Here is a 14,346-nt window from a genome sequence, read left to right as displayed (position 1 = left end):
CCCATTCGGGGTCGCCGTAATCCTGAAAGTAATCAGTTGCTTTCATTAGCATATGCACAAGTTGTCTTGAACACAGGGGCTTGCAATATCGACTCATAAAACGCAGGAGTTTCGTAGTCAATGCTGAAAAACTGTCGTAGAGAGTTTGTCGAAGAGTAATAAGGGCTGATCTGAAAAACAGGATGGCAAGTGTCCTAGCTATCACATTCTTACTAGGAGACCACTGTAAAGAGAGGGCAGGTAGATGGTTTCTTCAAACACAAAAGGTGAACAAACGAGGTGAAAGCCTCGGGGCGCTTGACAACGCTTCGACACGAGCACTTGTATTCATCTTGGCCAGACGAATACTCCAAACTGTTATCAAGCACCCTGAGGCTTTCCCTTTCCCTGCCCTATTGGTGTGTACGCTTCACAAGGGTTTTCTTTAACAATAACGTTCAGGAGTACCGGATTCAGCCTCATCAGGATCACTACTTTTTGCTGATTCCAAACCATGTAAGAATCAGGTGGAAGCAGGTAGGTGTCCAAGGAGGGGGGGGGGGACAGAGGGGCCAGAGTTTTTCCTCCTTCCTACCCGAGTTCAAGCTCAACCCCTCTTCCAATACATTTAGAAGTGTTTCGATGAGCATGCAGAGTTAATCTCGAAAACATTTCTGGCTACATGCCTGGGGGGAGGGTATATTACAGCAAAAAAATACCGAAGCGCGTCGCATGCAACAGTGCAACATTCTAGAAGCAGCCAAGCAGCTTTCGCAAACTTTTTACTCGGTTTGTACAATACTGTGTATACTGTCTGAAATTTTCTTCGGCTGTGATTGCGAATTGTTCATGAAATGTGCGAATGTTCTCTCTTTGTTACGCGAACCTGACCACAGAACCATCCATCATGGGTTTATCTCACGGAAACCATCACCAGGACACCCTCGTCAAATTCTTACTTAATAGCAGAGGTTTCACTCCACTGGTCACATTCCGTGACATTGCACTAAATTAGACTCACCCGCAGAACATAGCCACCAGGACATGAATCCCTGACCAAAGTACAAGAAAGTACAAAAAAAACTACAGAAGGAAGTCTACCCTGATCCAACACGACTACATGCAAATTTCCTCACGCAATACGCCCCACACTGCCCTAACTGCGGAGAGTAGTCCACATCCCACCCCAAGGTATGGGCCTGCCAACTTAACCCAGTGCTAATACCATTTCCACACCTGACACAAGAACAGTGGGAGAGTTAACTGTCCAGCTCAGACCCGGACCAGCAACGGGTACTGGCCCAGAGGACTCATCAGACGGCAACCGCTAATGGGGTACTGAACTGAGAACTCGACAGAAAGAGCTAAATTTCAATACCTTTAATGAATAAATGTTTCGTCTCCCTCGCCTCCATTAATGGCTCATTTCGCCGATGAAACACCGTCTCCATGGGGCAATCTCCTGCAGCACCACCTCATCGTCTTGGGGAGGAAATTTAACTCCCTCTCCCGCAAGGGTAACACTTGTAACGGCCCGTAATTGTACGAAAGATAGCTTAACTAGCAGCATCCAGCGCGAAGCCGAACCACAGGTTGCTATCATCTATGTGGCAGGTCGAAAAGAGAAGTCCTTTGGGACCAGGCGTGGCTTCTAATACTTCCCAGATTTCTCGCAGAATATTTTTACTGGAAGTTTCTCGTGCAGAGGGAGGTATACTAGTCTTTTGATTTTACAGATGCCACTTTAGCATTATTGTGTAGTTGTTTCTAGGTTCAAAAAAAGGGCGGCTGCTAGTATTCACAATTACAAGCAGCACACTGCGCAAGAAAAGAAAAGAAAATAGGAGCGTTCATTTTGTGAGCGGAAATATACTTTCTCACAGCCAAACAAGAAGATCCGTTCATTATGTGAGAGCATTTATTACGGAAGACAGCAGATTTCACGCATTAAACTTACCTTAAAAGATGGTTTTTCTGCGAGTAATATGAAGACTTTAACCTTTTTTTAATGTTTATTAATCAGAGATAACTGCTAAATTTCATTCTTCGAGAATTAGGAAATCCTGAATCACGACGAGCCTATGCTCACACAAAAGAGTTTTAGGAGAATGCTGTTTAGCCGCTAGCAGCCTTCGTTTTGAGTATTTGTGGCGTCCTGAAGCTCACAAAACACACCTATTAAACTAAAAAAAATGGTACCTCACTCACCCGCTTTCTACAAGGTTTTGTTTTTCTTTATAAGTGCACCAACCTACAACCTTTGTCCGTGAAGTTCCGAGACTGAGTCCGTTAAAAAAAATGCCTTTAACATTAAGATAATTTGTGCAGGACCTCTTCGAAATATTCTCCCTTGCAGTCTATGCACAGCTTCTAACGCTTCTTGAGGCTTTGGAAACAGTTGGAAAACACTCCTTTTGGCAGGACTGTCAGCTCCCTTGTCGTGGCGTCTTGAATAGCCTCCACGCTCCCCATCCAGCGACCTTTTAGGGCTCTCTTCACGCGAGGAAACAGAAAAAAATCGGATGGGTAGAGGTCAGGCGAGTATGGCGAATGGGGAAGTACAGTAATCCTGTGCTTGGCGAGAAATTTTGTCACGCTGAGAGCAGTGTGCGGCCTTGCGTTATCGTGGAGAGGGCTCGTTTTTCCAGATGCCCATAAGTAAGCGCGACGGCGTCGCAGTGCATCACGCATGTGTTGGAGCACGCAGATATAAAACTCCTGATTCACCGTCTGCCCTGGTGGGACAAACTCGCGGTGTATGACATTTCTGGCATCGAAAAAAACTATAATCGTCTTTGGTTTGGTTTTCTGTCGCTGCACTTTTCTCGACACCAGAGGGCTTGTGGACCGCCATGCGGCGCTCCGCCTCTTTGTTCTAGGATCGTATTGATAACACCATGTTTCGTCTTCAGCAATGATGCTGTCGACGAATGCAGCATCCTTCTCTGCCTCGGAGAGGAAATCAGCGTTCACTGATGCCCGCGTGTCCTTCTGGTCCTGTGTGAGGGAGTGCGGCACAAGTCTGGCATTCAGCTTTCGTTTAACCAAGTTCTCACGCAAAATTTGGTGGAACCTTGTCTTACTGATGTCGAGAGCATCAGATAGCACGCGGACTGTAATGGTGTGGTCTTGCTGTACGATTTCCCTGATCCGGCCCACGTTGTTTTCATTCCGTGATATTGAAGGGCACCCCTGCTTTGTGTCGTCTTCCATCGGCGTTCTCCATGAATCGAACCTCTTGTGCCACTCGAAAACTCGCGCCCGCGATAAGGTCTCTTTGCCGTAAGCGTCACGAAGGAGCTCATAAGTGTGTGGCTGTTTTGCAAGCTTCATACAGAATTTTATGTGTACACGCTATTCTAGGTGGACGTCCATCTCTCCCCATTCACTGACGATAGAATGCGCAGACGACTGGTTACAACGTATTTTTCTACGTGCAGTGCCATCTAGCGGCTGCCAGAAAAATTAAAATATAAAGCTCAGGTTAAACTGAAAAGATGGCGCTACCCATACCCACCAACATTTATTTTGGCGAATTATTTCTAGAGAAAATAAATCAATCTCGACACTTTACGGACAAAGGTTGTAAGAACATGCTTTTCTCACACAATGAGCGAATGAAAGCGACGATATCTATATTAAATTGAGAATGCGACACGACCGAATCCAAAATTCAGAAGCCTGGGCCAACGATACCAAGCACTGTGTACATGTCTCATCCCACAGAAGAGTGCGCAGCAAGTTTCGTGCAGTTGGTGAATAACGGTGCGACGAGCGCTGAAATACGAATTCGATGTGCTTACCCTTTGCCTGCAGTTGTGCACATGGCAAAACCACCTGGCTTCTTTGAACAGTGCGGATATAATTTCGGCTGTCGTGGGAAGGAAACGTATGCTCCGCTTCATTATCCAGTAACCAGCTCAGAACAGTCTACTACTCGTACCACGTACAAAGCGGATCTACGGGGTGCACAAGGTAACACGAGCTGAACGATCAAAAAGTGGCCCCTATGGTGTGAACTAAACCGAAATGCTTTCTTTAATGCTTCCCTGATCCAAGTACGGACACATTATAATGCACAAAATAATCTAATATTTAGATAAACTGCCTGAATCTATTATAAAGAAATGAAAGTTTAGAATGTCCTCTTTCAAATGAGCATATTACTCTTCGATAATGTATCACTGTCTCGAAAGATGACCTTCTGCCATCGGTGAAATTGTGACGACTGCACGCCACCTTAGAACTAGCATGTCTGTTCAACCTCACATTGACTTTATAATTTGTTGCTGACGTCACCAAACTTGCGGCTGCTTTCCAAAATGAAGGACACTGACGACGAGTTCGATAAAGCGTAGCGCTGCCGGTATGGTCAAGAGCCGCACGCTCACATTGTTGGATTACGGCGTGGAAAGACCAGTGCGTCCTGGCTATGTACATCATAGCTGGTGGTGAGCCCCGTCTTCAAGTTATGCGCTCCTTCAAAACAAGATATTGCGAAATCTCACTCCCACACAGCATCTTTCAATGTCAGCATTTATGAAACGTTACATCGCAGAATGAAAACACACTGAACATTCCACGCAAAACTCTTAACGACCAGTTAGACCTTCTCTCAACACTGCCCTGCTTAAAGAAACACCACATAAGGAAGAGTTCACCTCTCTTCTGCACGACGATGTAGAAAGCGTAGAAAATCATTCCGATCCATGTGGTCCAGTGAACGAAACGCAGATATCGGCAGCAGACATTTCCGTTCATTGTGACACAGGCTATCTCCGGAATGAAAACTTTGGAGAATGCTTCCTTGTGGCAAAAAGAAAGGATGACAAGACGTATAAAGAAATAGCGGGCCCTGCCCAAGTATCGAAAATAAATAGCCTACTGCTCACAAATAACTCTGCTCGCTACATTCCGAGCGGCATGATCCAGGCAGCTCCTCTGAAACAGGGTCATCCCCGTACTTGGTAATCTCTCTACAGGCCGTTTCAGGTCCTCTTAACGCTGCAGCTGTAGCAATCAACTGGCGAAAATAGAAAGAAAGCAGAGTTTATTCTTATAGCGCGAACGGCCGCTCGGCCACTCACAATAAAAGCGCACCTGCGATGGGGTGCGAGGAATCGTTTAACCAAAGCCTCCGCTCCTGAAAGCTGTCCAGTTCTTCTAGGCAGATAAATTTAGCTAACCGTGTGCCAAGCAACAGCTGCTTAGTGTAAAACGTAGGTAGCACTAAATTAACACAGAGCGTAGTTGCGTATGTGCCAGTATAACTTTATGTCTATTTCAAAGTAAGATGCGGCAGACACGGCAATTCTCTTGCGGAAGCAGGCGCAAGGAAAGCAAACTTTATCAAGAGACTAGCTTTCCTTCGCTAAAAGCAATTAGCTAGCAGTCTTTGAGTGAGCTTTACTATAGACGACAAGGGAAGGCAAAAGAGGGCCTCGTTATCACATACATCACGGAAGCCAACATTCTACGATACCAAGCAGCATAGATATGCTATTTTAAATTCTGGTGATTATTAATCAAAAATTATTACCGCTACCATTTTATAGCTTTAAGGTAACTGATACGAGAGCGGAAAAAATAACCGCATGTCGCCAGTGCGATCCGATACCACGACCTCCGAAATTTCGCGTACGTTCCTCTACCACCTGAGCCACGGCGGCGACTGTCCATTCTTCAGCTTTCAAGGGTGTTGGTGTGTAATGCAACCGAACCTTGAGTGTGTTCACCAGCACCAGCCTTGCCCATAACGACGGATGAGGTACGTTCTCTATATTGTGACGAAGAAGACGAACTGTGCAGTGGCGCGGGCAGGAGCGCTCGCGCTAGGTTACCGGCCACTAAATCATCTCATTGCCATCGATCATAGCGTCTCTTTTTTCGGCTGGCCACCACGTAACAATATTACCGCCACTTAGGTACGTGATAAAACGGTGAGGGTGGAAGCTGTTGAGAAACCCTCTTATTGCTATCCATATGACATCAAGACTCCTAGATTAGAGGCACCGATAAACGCTTCGTAACGGAAAATTAGGGGTTTTTGAGGACTCGCCGCGGTGGCTCAGTGTTTAGGACGCTCGGCTACGGAACCGGAGTACCCGGGTCCGAACCCGATTACGGCGGCCGCGTTCCGGTGCAGGCGAAACGTTAAAAGGCGCTCCTGTCCTGTGCGATGTCAGTACACGTTAAAGATCCCCAGGTGGCCGATGTTATTCCGGAGACCACCACTATGTCACCTCTTTCTTCCTTTATTCTCTCACTCTCTCCGTTATCCCTTTTCTTACGGCACGGTTCACGTGTCCACTGAGAAATGAGGCAGCTACCACGCCTTTCATTCAATGATGGCCGATCATTAGCCGCTAGTGCTCTGCCTTCGAGGAAACAAATTTCCATCAACTACATAAAGCACGCGGTTCTCTTTCACTCAGCTCAAAAACCACGGGAATCCAGCTGTCGGCACATTGATTGCTATCTGAAGACATGGCTGTCAGAAGTGAAGAGTTTGTTTGATATTGGCACCCCCTCGAGATCTCTTCCGACTCGCACAAGTGCCGCACACGGAATAACAAAACGGGGAAAGTAATTTTCACCACAAGTTGCATGACAAAGGGCGCAAAGAAAGGTGCCGGTTACTTGGTTCAACATGCAACTGTATAGCCGCGCCAGAAAATATTCCACGACAAACTGTAGAAACATTCCACTCCGGAGATTGGTGCTCCGGCACGCTGCCATCCATCGTTTACTGCGAAGATGGCACACACATGCAGGCTTTAGCTGTTTCAGCTGCTTCAGTGACAAATCTAAAACCCAAACCCTTAACTTGGTCACATTCAATATGAGCAGCTGGACTACTGAGACTGCGCAGAGATGTAATATAGCATACTGTCGGAACATATGATTGTGAAAGAGCATCAGTTAGTTCTTCGAAAACGCAAAGCCGGAGTTCTCGTGCCGTTACGGGGATAGACGATCTACATCAATGTTTAACCTTTTGGCCATTGAATTACTCGCCGGTTTTAGACATTCGCTGGCTTCACATTCGCAAACAACATTTGTCACACTGCAGCTGCACCGTATTGTTAACGCGAAATGAGAAACGAGCGATTCTATAACCCGTGGAAAGATAGCTAAAAATTAAATTCGTACTGAGGACCATTGCACTTCGTGGCATTAGCGTCTAGTTCCAACAAGTTGAAACGCGCCAGTGAAAGTAGCCGGCCAATAGAAGAGCGATACATTTCATGGCACAATGTTCGTTGCACACTTGCGTAACACGTGTTCAAAACGCAGTAGAAAGAAACGCCGAGCATGACGACGCAGTTATTTCAGGACTTCGTTGAATCCAGCAATGAAATCTAAGACATCAAAATGATGCTTATAAAACAGACTTGGGTCAATTCGGTCTGCCCCCGGAGTAAGCATTATGAGCTTGCGTCCGAAAAACTGCTTAATCAATTGAAAATAGCACTGTGAAACTGCAGAGCAGAAATAGCAACTACCCTATCTGTGCTGTCGATTCCAACTACGAACGCCATTTCAAAACCAAATGCTAGACATGCTAAAGTGGTTCCCAATGTTTCTTCACAGAAGTTCATGCTAAATTGTCTACAACAAAAAGTCCTTCCGTTCAGAAGCACACATTTCGTAGACGTTACCACAATAGGAAATGAAGAAAAATTTACGAAAATTGGTAATTTTGTGTACTGACCGCATCACATCCTTTTTGCTGGGCAATGTGCAGAACACATCATGTAAAAAAGGAGCATTTCTCAACCGGATTCATCTTGGATCCCTTGGGGCAATTGAAGACGTGAGCGAAAGATTTCGAATTTTGTACCAACTTGTTGCAGTCCGCCGCAAACGGGTAGTGGCCAGAGGGGTTCGCACACGTTAAGTAGCACACCGTCATAAAGAAGACCTTCTCGGCCGGCAGGTCTTCGCGTAGCGGCAAAGGCTCTCTTTCATCAAGAAGGTACGAGTTCTTGAGGGCAGAGTACGTTATATCCAGAGCGGGTATCTCTGGAAAGACGCTGCTGTTTTCCATGCCGTTGTTGCAGCTAGCCTTCGCCTGAAACTTGGCATATGTCGAGTCCGTCAAGATGGAATTGACCACAGTTCCGTTTGAAGTCCACTTCAGACCTTCGGCGTCTATCGCGCGCACCAGCTGCGTCGCCATCAGGAACAGGAAGCCGCCGTAGAGCATAGCTTTTGTCCCATTCCTGTAATACGATGGCGGCGTGGCGGCGGCTATTGCCAGTTCTACGCTGTTTACGACGTAGTTGTAGCCGATGTAGTCTGGCAGGTTGTTCCATCGCAGTCTGAAAGCTTCCAGGTACTCGCGGGTCTTCTTATATTTAGCTGCGGCCGTGCTCGCCAAGATCCAGTACTCGAAAAATGACTCTGCCTTTCCCGGGAAGTTGGCGTAGATCCTCTCAAGTTCGTCCCTGTCCAGGACAGCTGCCGGCGGCCAAAGCGCCTTCTTCACCGCGGCAAGCTTTGTGGACACACGAACCTTGCTTTCCTTGTCCATCCACTCGGCACTGTCGATCTTTTTGACGGCCGCCGTGACAAGACTATCGAAACCGATGTCGATGGTGCTTCTGTCCTGCTCGGTGAAGAGGGAGTGAAAGCCGAGAGCGACGACGAGAACCTTATACGAAACTTCTACACGGTGTGCGCAGTAGGCTGGTAAGTACGTCATCGCTTTCCTTTCACTGCCATAGTGGATCTTGAGGAACTCGTAGCCTGCGAAGAGGGAGTGATACTGCACCAAAAGCCAAATCATATGAATGTTCAGCTGTCTCACGTTGTACTTTGCCAAAAGCTCGGCGACAGTTATAATGAGTGACAAGTCGCTGACGGCAAGGTAGTCTTGAGGAGTGAGCTTCGGCTCAAGAGAAAGTCCGCGCTGAAAACCGTCCACCCAAACGCTGGCTGAGGCGCTCGGTACGTGATGGCTAATTTCGCTGAACAGGAACAGCGCAGGCTGCATTTTTGCCGATCTCATGACCGAGTCAATAGCTTCTAGGATGTCTCCCTCCACGTCCCGCACATTCTCCACGTCCGTAACGTTAATGCGCGGCCGTGTAGTGGCGTCTGGATAGAGGTGAACGAGAAACAGCTCCCAGTATTTTACGTAAGTTAGTTTGATGTTTTGGTGCTGCTTCCGCACTATTGGCATGTACAACCCTGGACTCACGAGTATGCGCTGCTGTCCGGACGGTGCAGGCTCCAGGACTCTGACTGATACCCAGGACGGTGACTGCCACTTGTAAGCGAGGTAGATAATTAAGCCAAGCGGCTCGTGGAGCTGCGCAGGAGGCTCAGGCCAGGTCAGCTTGTGGCTCTTGAGGAACTCAAGAAATGGAGCCCGTTGCGAAGCTCCCGACTTGTAGCCAGTGCTGCACATATCGTACATGGCCAGCGGTTTTTCCCCGGCAGGAATCTTGAGCGCTCCTTGTAGCAGGATGTCCCTGAAGTGTTGGTACCAGGAAAACCGCAGGCTATCCAAGACCGACGTGACCTGCTCGCTGTGGTCTGATGAAGTGTACCATGCGGAACAGACGTAGGCGCTAAAGTTCTCGCAAGGATCGCGATTCGGGTCGAGGTATTTGGTGAGCAGCGTCGTGTGTCGAACGCAGTCTTCGGTGACACAGAACTTGCGGGTGCTAAATAATTGCTTTGCCACGGCCTGGATGATTAGAAAACAGACGACAGCGAGGCACGCGGCTCCAGCGCAAGAGATTATGGTTCTTATGGTGGTCTTGGTAAAGGCCCGTCCTTTGATCGCAGACTGCGGTGCCTGCGAGAAGAAATGAGTGTAAACGTTTCTTTGCGGAACATTTACGTCTGTACACGCTTGCGACTCGTTTGCACGGTATTACAGGTTGGGGTCTGTCCGATATATTCACAGATTGAATGAATGAATGGATGAACTCTTCATTTAGAAAGCGAGGCTCTAGGCCTTCTGTTGGGACAATCGATTGTTAATGAAGGCAGAAGTATAGTGGACCTGTTAGATGCATGGTGGTCAACGTCTTTGGTGGTAGAGTCACGCTGTACACCGATTTATAGAGGCCACTTAGGATATTTGCCAATATCTTCCCAGATGCCGCTAGCTACGGCTCTGGTTGATGCCCGAAATTCCTCGCCATCGGTGGGCAAACCATGCTTGGCGACGAGTTGTCGCGTCTCTTGTAGAGGTTCAAGAAATGCAAAACTAGGTGGTATTAATGAGCACGGCATACACACTTCCGCACTGTGGGCACTTCATGACAACGACTAAATTATGTAAAGGTTTTAGCGTACGAGCTCAGAACGTTTCGTTTAATAAACATTTTACAGACGTACAGTCTTGGTCAAGAGTCTTAAGGCCACAGCATTGAGCTGCAGCGAAATGAACGTTCCAATATTTCTCCGTGGAGCGGATACTTCAAAACACAAATCAAGCAAGAAGCTTCACAGCCGCAAGGAGAAACCTTCTGCTAGCATTTCAGGGTCATTCGGTGTTTAATAGTGCCGCAATGACTCTGTTAAGCGGCCAAAGCGAAATGACTTTGACCTAAAAGTTTTTGACCATGACTGTACTTGCTCCTATTGGTGGGAACGTTTGGAATGAATAGCCCCCGCCTGCTCTTCCTATCGTCTAAAGTTTTACACTGGCTTTTGGAGATATAAGAAGTGCTGTAGGAGCTTTTCGCTATGAGGTAGGTTTCACGAAATGCGGTTAAACGTTACCACATTTCAAACTCAGATTTTTTTAGTATATAATTTTACCAGGTTAAAATTGCCTTCCGAGAAATTATAAACTTATTCTTTATGTTAGCCTGAAGAGATCAAATACTAGAAGCAGCAAAAAATTTGCATCAACACAGCAATTTTGAAAGGGTCTGAAAGGGAAGAATGCGGCATACGCGGTAATTAACTGGTTAGACTACTGTTAAAGTTGTTTTAGCTATGGAAACAGCAACTGTGCCACATCTTGGAGGACACCTCAACGCGCCATGAGGCAAGTATGGAGGGAGTGAAAGGAGAAATAGAGAGACAGCATAGCCGAGGTTTAGTAGTTGCAAACATCATTGCCGAAATGAGCAGGCGATAGTCTCGCCCTGGGCTGACGACTTCCTTGGTTCACGAGGATGTGAGACTCAGTTGTTCACCATGCCTTATCCACTAGCTTGCGTTCAGCCTCAGGGTTGGGCTAGTTATAACCGTGGCCGCCCAATGCTCTTCGGATGGTAGTGCGGGTGGTACATCGGGGCCGTCGCACACGCAAGTCCTTCTGGCGCAGGGTTTGAGCGCCTTGAAGTGATTGCAGTTTAATTCATGGTGCGTTGGGTTCATTTTGCTCAGTATAAAGTGGTGAGGAAATATCTAGTTGTCGACAGAGCACTGCTTATTCTGTTTTAAGCCTGGTTGAGAAGGTTGGCGATTTCTCAAGTTCAGTTTGCGGTTGTGTAAAATCTCAGAGCAGTTTTGTGGAGGCCGTTCACCTTACAAGGGGCGCCAGGCGAGAATGATTGAATGAAATTGTGTTTTGGGGAAAGGAAATTGAGCAGTATCTGCCTAAAATTTCGGCGACACCTGAACCACGCAGTAAGCGAAGAGATGAAGGAGGGACTGAAAGAAGAAAACATGAAAGAGGTGCAGTAGTGGAGGGCTGCGGAATAATATAGACCACCTGCGGATCTTCAGCGTGCACTGACATCGTATAGCATACGGGTGCCTTTGCGTTTCACCTCCATCAAAACGCAGCCTCCGCGGTCGGGTTCGAACCCGGGTTCTCCGGATTAGTACCCGAGCGCCGTAACCACTGAGCCGCCGCGGTGGGTAGAGCGTGTTCTCAGGCATTTGCCAGGAGGTCGTTCCCGGCACCCCAGACGAAGTAGATGCATGGGGGCTCCCCACGCTCCTCAGGATGTTCTATGCGCAGGCAGAGATCCCACCTCCCAGAAGATTTTTGCACGTCGCCTGAGAGCCTGAATAAGACGCCTCGTTCTTTGCAGGTGGACGTGGCCAGAACAATGCATGCCTCTTTAGCCCAGTGCGTGCCGTTCGTGGCGGCTGACGTAAACTTCGGAATACCGCTTGGGCAGGGCATGCAATGCGAAGGCAAGACAACCGCTGGTCGTGAAGAGTAACGGAGTGGGTTTTAAGAGAAGGCAAGCGTAACAGGGGTCGGCAGAAAGTTAGGTGTGCGGATGAGGTTCCGAATTTCGCGCGCATACGGTGGGAGCTGCTGGCAAAGGACAGGGCTAATTGTAGAGACATGGGAGAGGCCTTTGCCCTGCACTGGGTGTAGTAAGGCTGATGATGTATTCACAGCGGCACCAACTGCACAGTAGCCGAGAGCTCAACGTATTGTGCGTTGTCAATGAGAGAAAGGGAGCAACTCTGATTGGGGAATAAAATCTACAAAGCGTCGCAGAATGCTGGTTTCTAAGAAATGAAAGACCCGCCGCAGTGGCTCAATGGTTAGGCCGCTCGGCTAGTGATCCGGAGTTCCCGTGTTCGAACTCGACCGCGGCCTCTGCGTTTTTATGGAGGAAAAACGCTAAGGCGCCCGTGTGCTGTGCGATGTCAGTGCACGTTAAAGATCCCCAGGTGGTCGAAATTATTCCGGAGCCCTCCACTACAGCATCCTTTCTTCTCTCTTCCTTTCTTCATTCATTCCCTCCTTTATCCCTTCCCTTACGGCGCGGTTCAGGTGTCCAACGATATGTCAGACAGATACTGCGCTATTGCCATTCCCCCAAAACCAATTATTATTATTATAAGGAAAGAAAGACCCGCCGCGTTGGTTCAGTGGTTATGGCGCTCGTCAACACAGCCGGACTACCAGGTTTCGCACCCCATCGCGGCGGCCGCGTTTCGATGGAGGTGAACGCACACCAGTGTGCTGTGCGATGTCAGTGCACGTTAAAGATCTGTGGTGGTCGAAATTATTAATCGGAGACCTACAGTGCGGCATCTCTTTCTTCCTTTATTTTTTCAGTCATACTTTCCTCCCTTCCATTACTGCGTGGTTCAGGTGTCCACCGATATATGCGAGACAGTTACTGCATCATTTCGTTCGTCAAAAACCAATTTTCATTTATATTCAAGAATGTTACCCGCATTCATGACACTACAAATGACATCGTAAGCAACCTATTCCGCGAGAAAAACGAGGAAACTAAAATGGCGCTCACCAGACCGCTCGCCATTTCCTCGAGTTTATGGAGGGCAGCAGCGGCGGACTTGCGCCTTGCAGTGCGCGGCGAGACAGCGGACTTGTGGCCCTGGTCGTCGTCGCCGGCAGCGACCTGCATGCCAGTATCAGCAGTACTTAATTGTGCAGTACCGATTACTGAGTGAACGGAAATTAATGAGCCTACAGTCCTATTCAATTCCGCCTGCAATTTTCGGCACTTATGGACGGTTCCTGCTCAAGCGTAGAAAAACAGCAACACACCATCGAAATGTATTCGAGCTAAGCTTTACATTCTCATTTTGCCTGCACCACGGCAACGTGTTCCACAGACTCCACGGTCCGGGACACCAAGTGCAGGATGTCGCTAGAGCTAGGGAGTCTTGCCGAAAAAATTTGCAAGTCCACAAGAAAAGCCTTGAATGCAAGTGCACAAGAAACGCCTTGACACTGTATGCCCCCATTAGCCCAGCATTACATCGACCCTATCACTATCTTTTTTGTCCAGGCTTGGTAACAGAACGTAAACGACCTATCCTCCAAGATTTGTCATAGTTTGTTAAAGGCTGTTCACGTTAAGTCTTTTAAAGTTAAATCTGGTCTTGAATGGTTATTAACTTAACAACAGTTCCGAAGTGTGTTCACAAAAGCGATGCCATGAAGTGGGGACACGATATTGGGTCTCCGGACGATGATGATGATGATGAATTTTTATGGCGCAAAGGCAACTCTGGCCAGAGAACGCCATGTCACAATGTAGTTTTTCATTTCACAAGATGGGGTCGGAGACCCATTCCCAAAGCATTTCACCCTATAAAAAAGCCGAGCACCAGATCGGGGGAAGGCTTGTACCCATTGTATCACTGTTGGGTACCTGGCGCCACTTGGTATCAAACCCCGCACCTCCCGCATGCGAGGCGGATGCTCAAACCACTCGGCTACCACTGCGCTGGGTCCACGGAATCACCTGCCTGACTACAAAAATCTGGCCTCATACTTAAATGTTGTTGCACGAAATGAAAGTAAAATGTATTTTAATCGCTGTGTGATTGTCCTCTCATATAAAAATAACTTCGAGATCATTCAGGATGGGGCCGATGGCATAGTTGAAAACACATTATAGTAATTAAGGAAATGACAAAGGACAGAGCTCAGGATGTATCCCCGTTAGT

The 14,346-nt window shown here is 47.7% G+C and overlaps 1 protein-coding gene across 1 annotated transcript; it reads right to left on the bottom strand.

The window, feature by feature from the left end:
* Positions 1-6,665: 6,665 nt before the first annotated feature.
* Positions 6,666-13,282, bottom strand: LOC144135321 (membrane metallo-endopeptidase-like 1). The gene is made up of 2 exons (XM_077668021.1): positions 13,176-13,282; positions 6,666-9,787 (listed from the first exon to the last, which is right to left on the bottom strand). Exons 1-2 carry the CDS (start codon positions 13,188-13,190, stop codon positions 7,733-7,735), a joined length of 2,070 nt encoding a protein of 689 aa, XP_077524147.1. The 5' UTR covers positions 13,191-13,282; the 3' UTR covers positions 6,666-7,732.
* Positions 13,283-14,346: the final 1,064 nt, after the last annotated feature.

This window comes from Amblyomma americanum, chromosome 5, assembly GCF_052857255.1.
Source record: "Amblyomma americanum isolate KBUSLIRL-KWMA chromosome 5, ASM5285725v1, whole genome shotgun sequence".
NCBI classification, from domain to species: Eukaryota; Metazoa; Arthropoda; class Arachnida; order Ixodida; family Ixodidae; genus Amblyomma; species Amblyomma americanum.
Note: the sequence above shows the minus strand (reverse complement) of the source record. Positions and strands in the feature narration are given on the sequence as shown.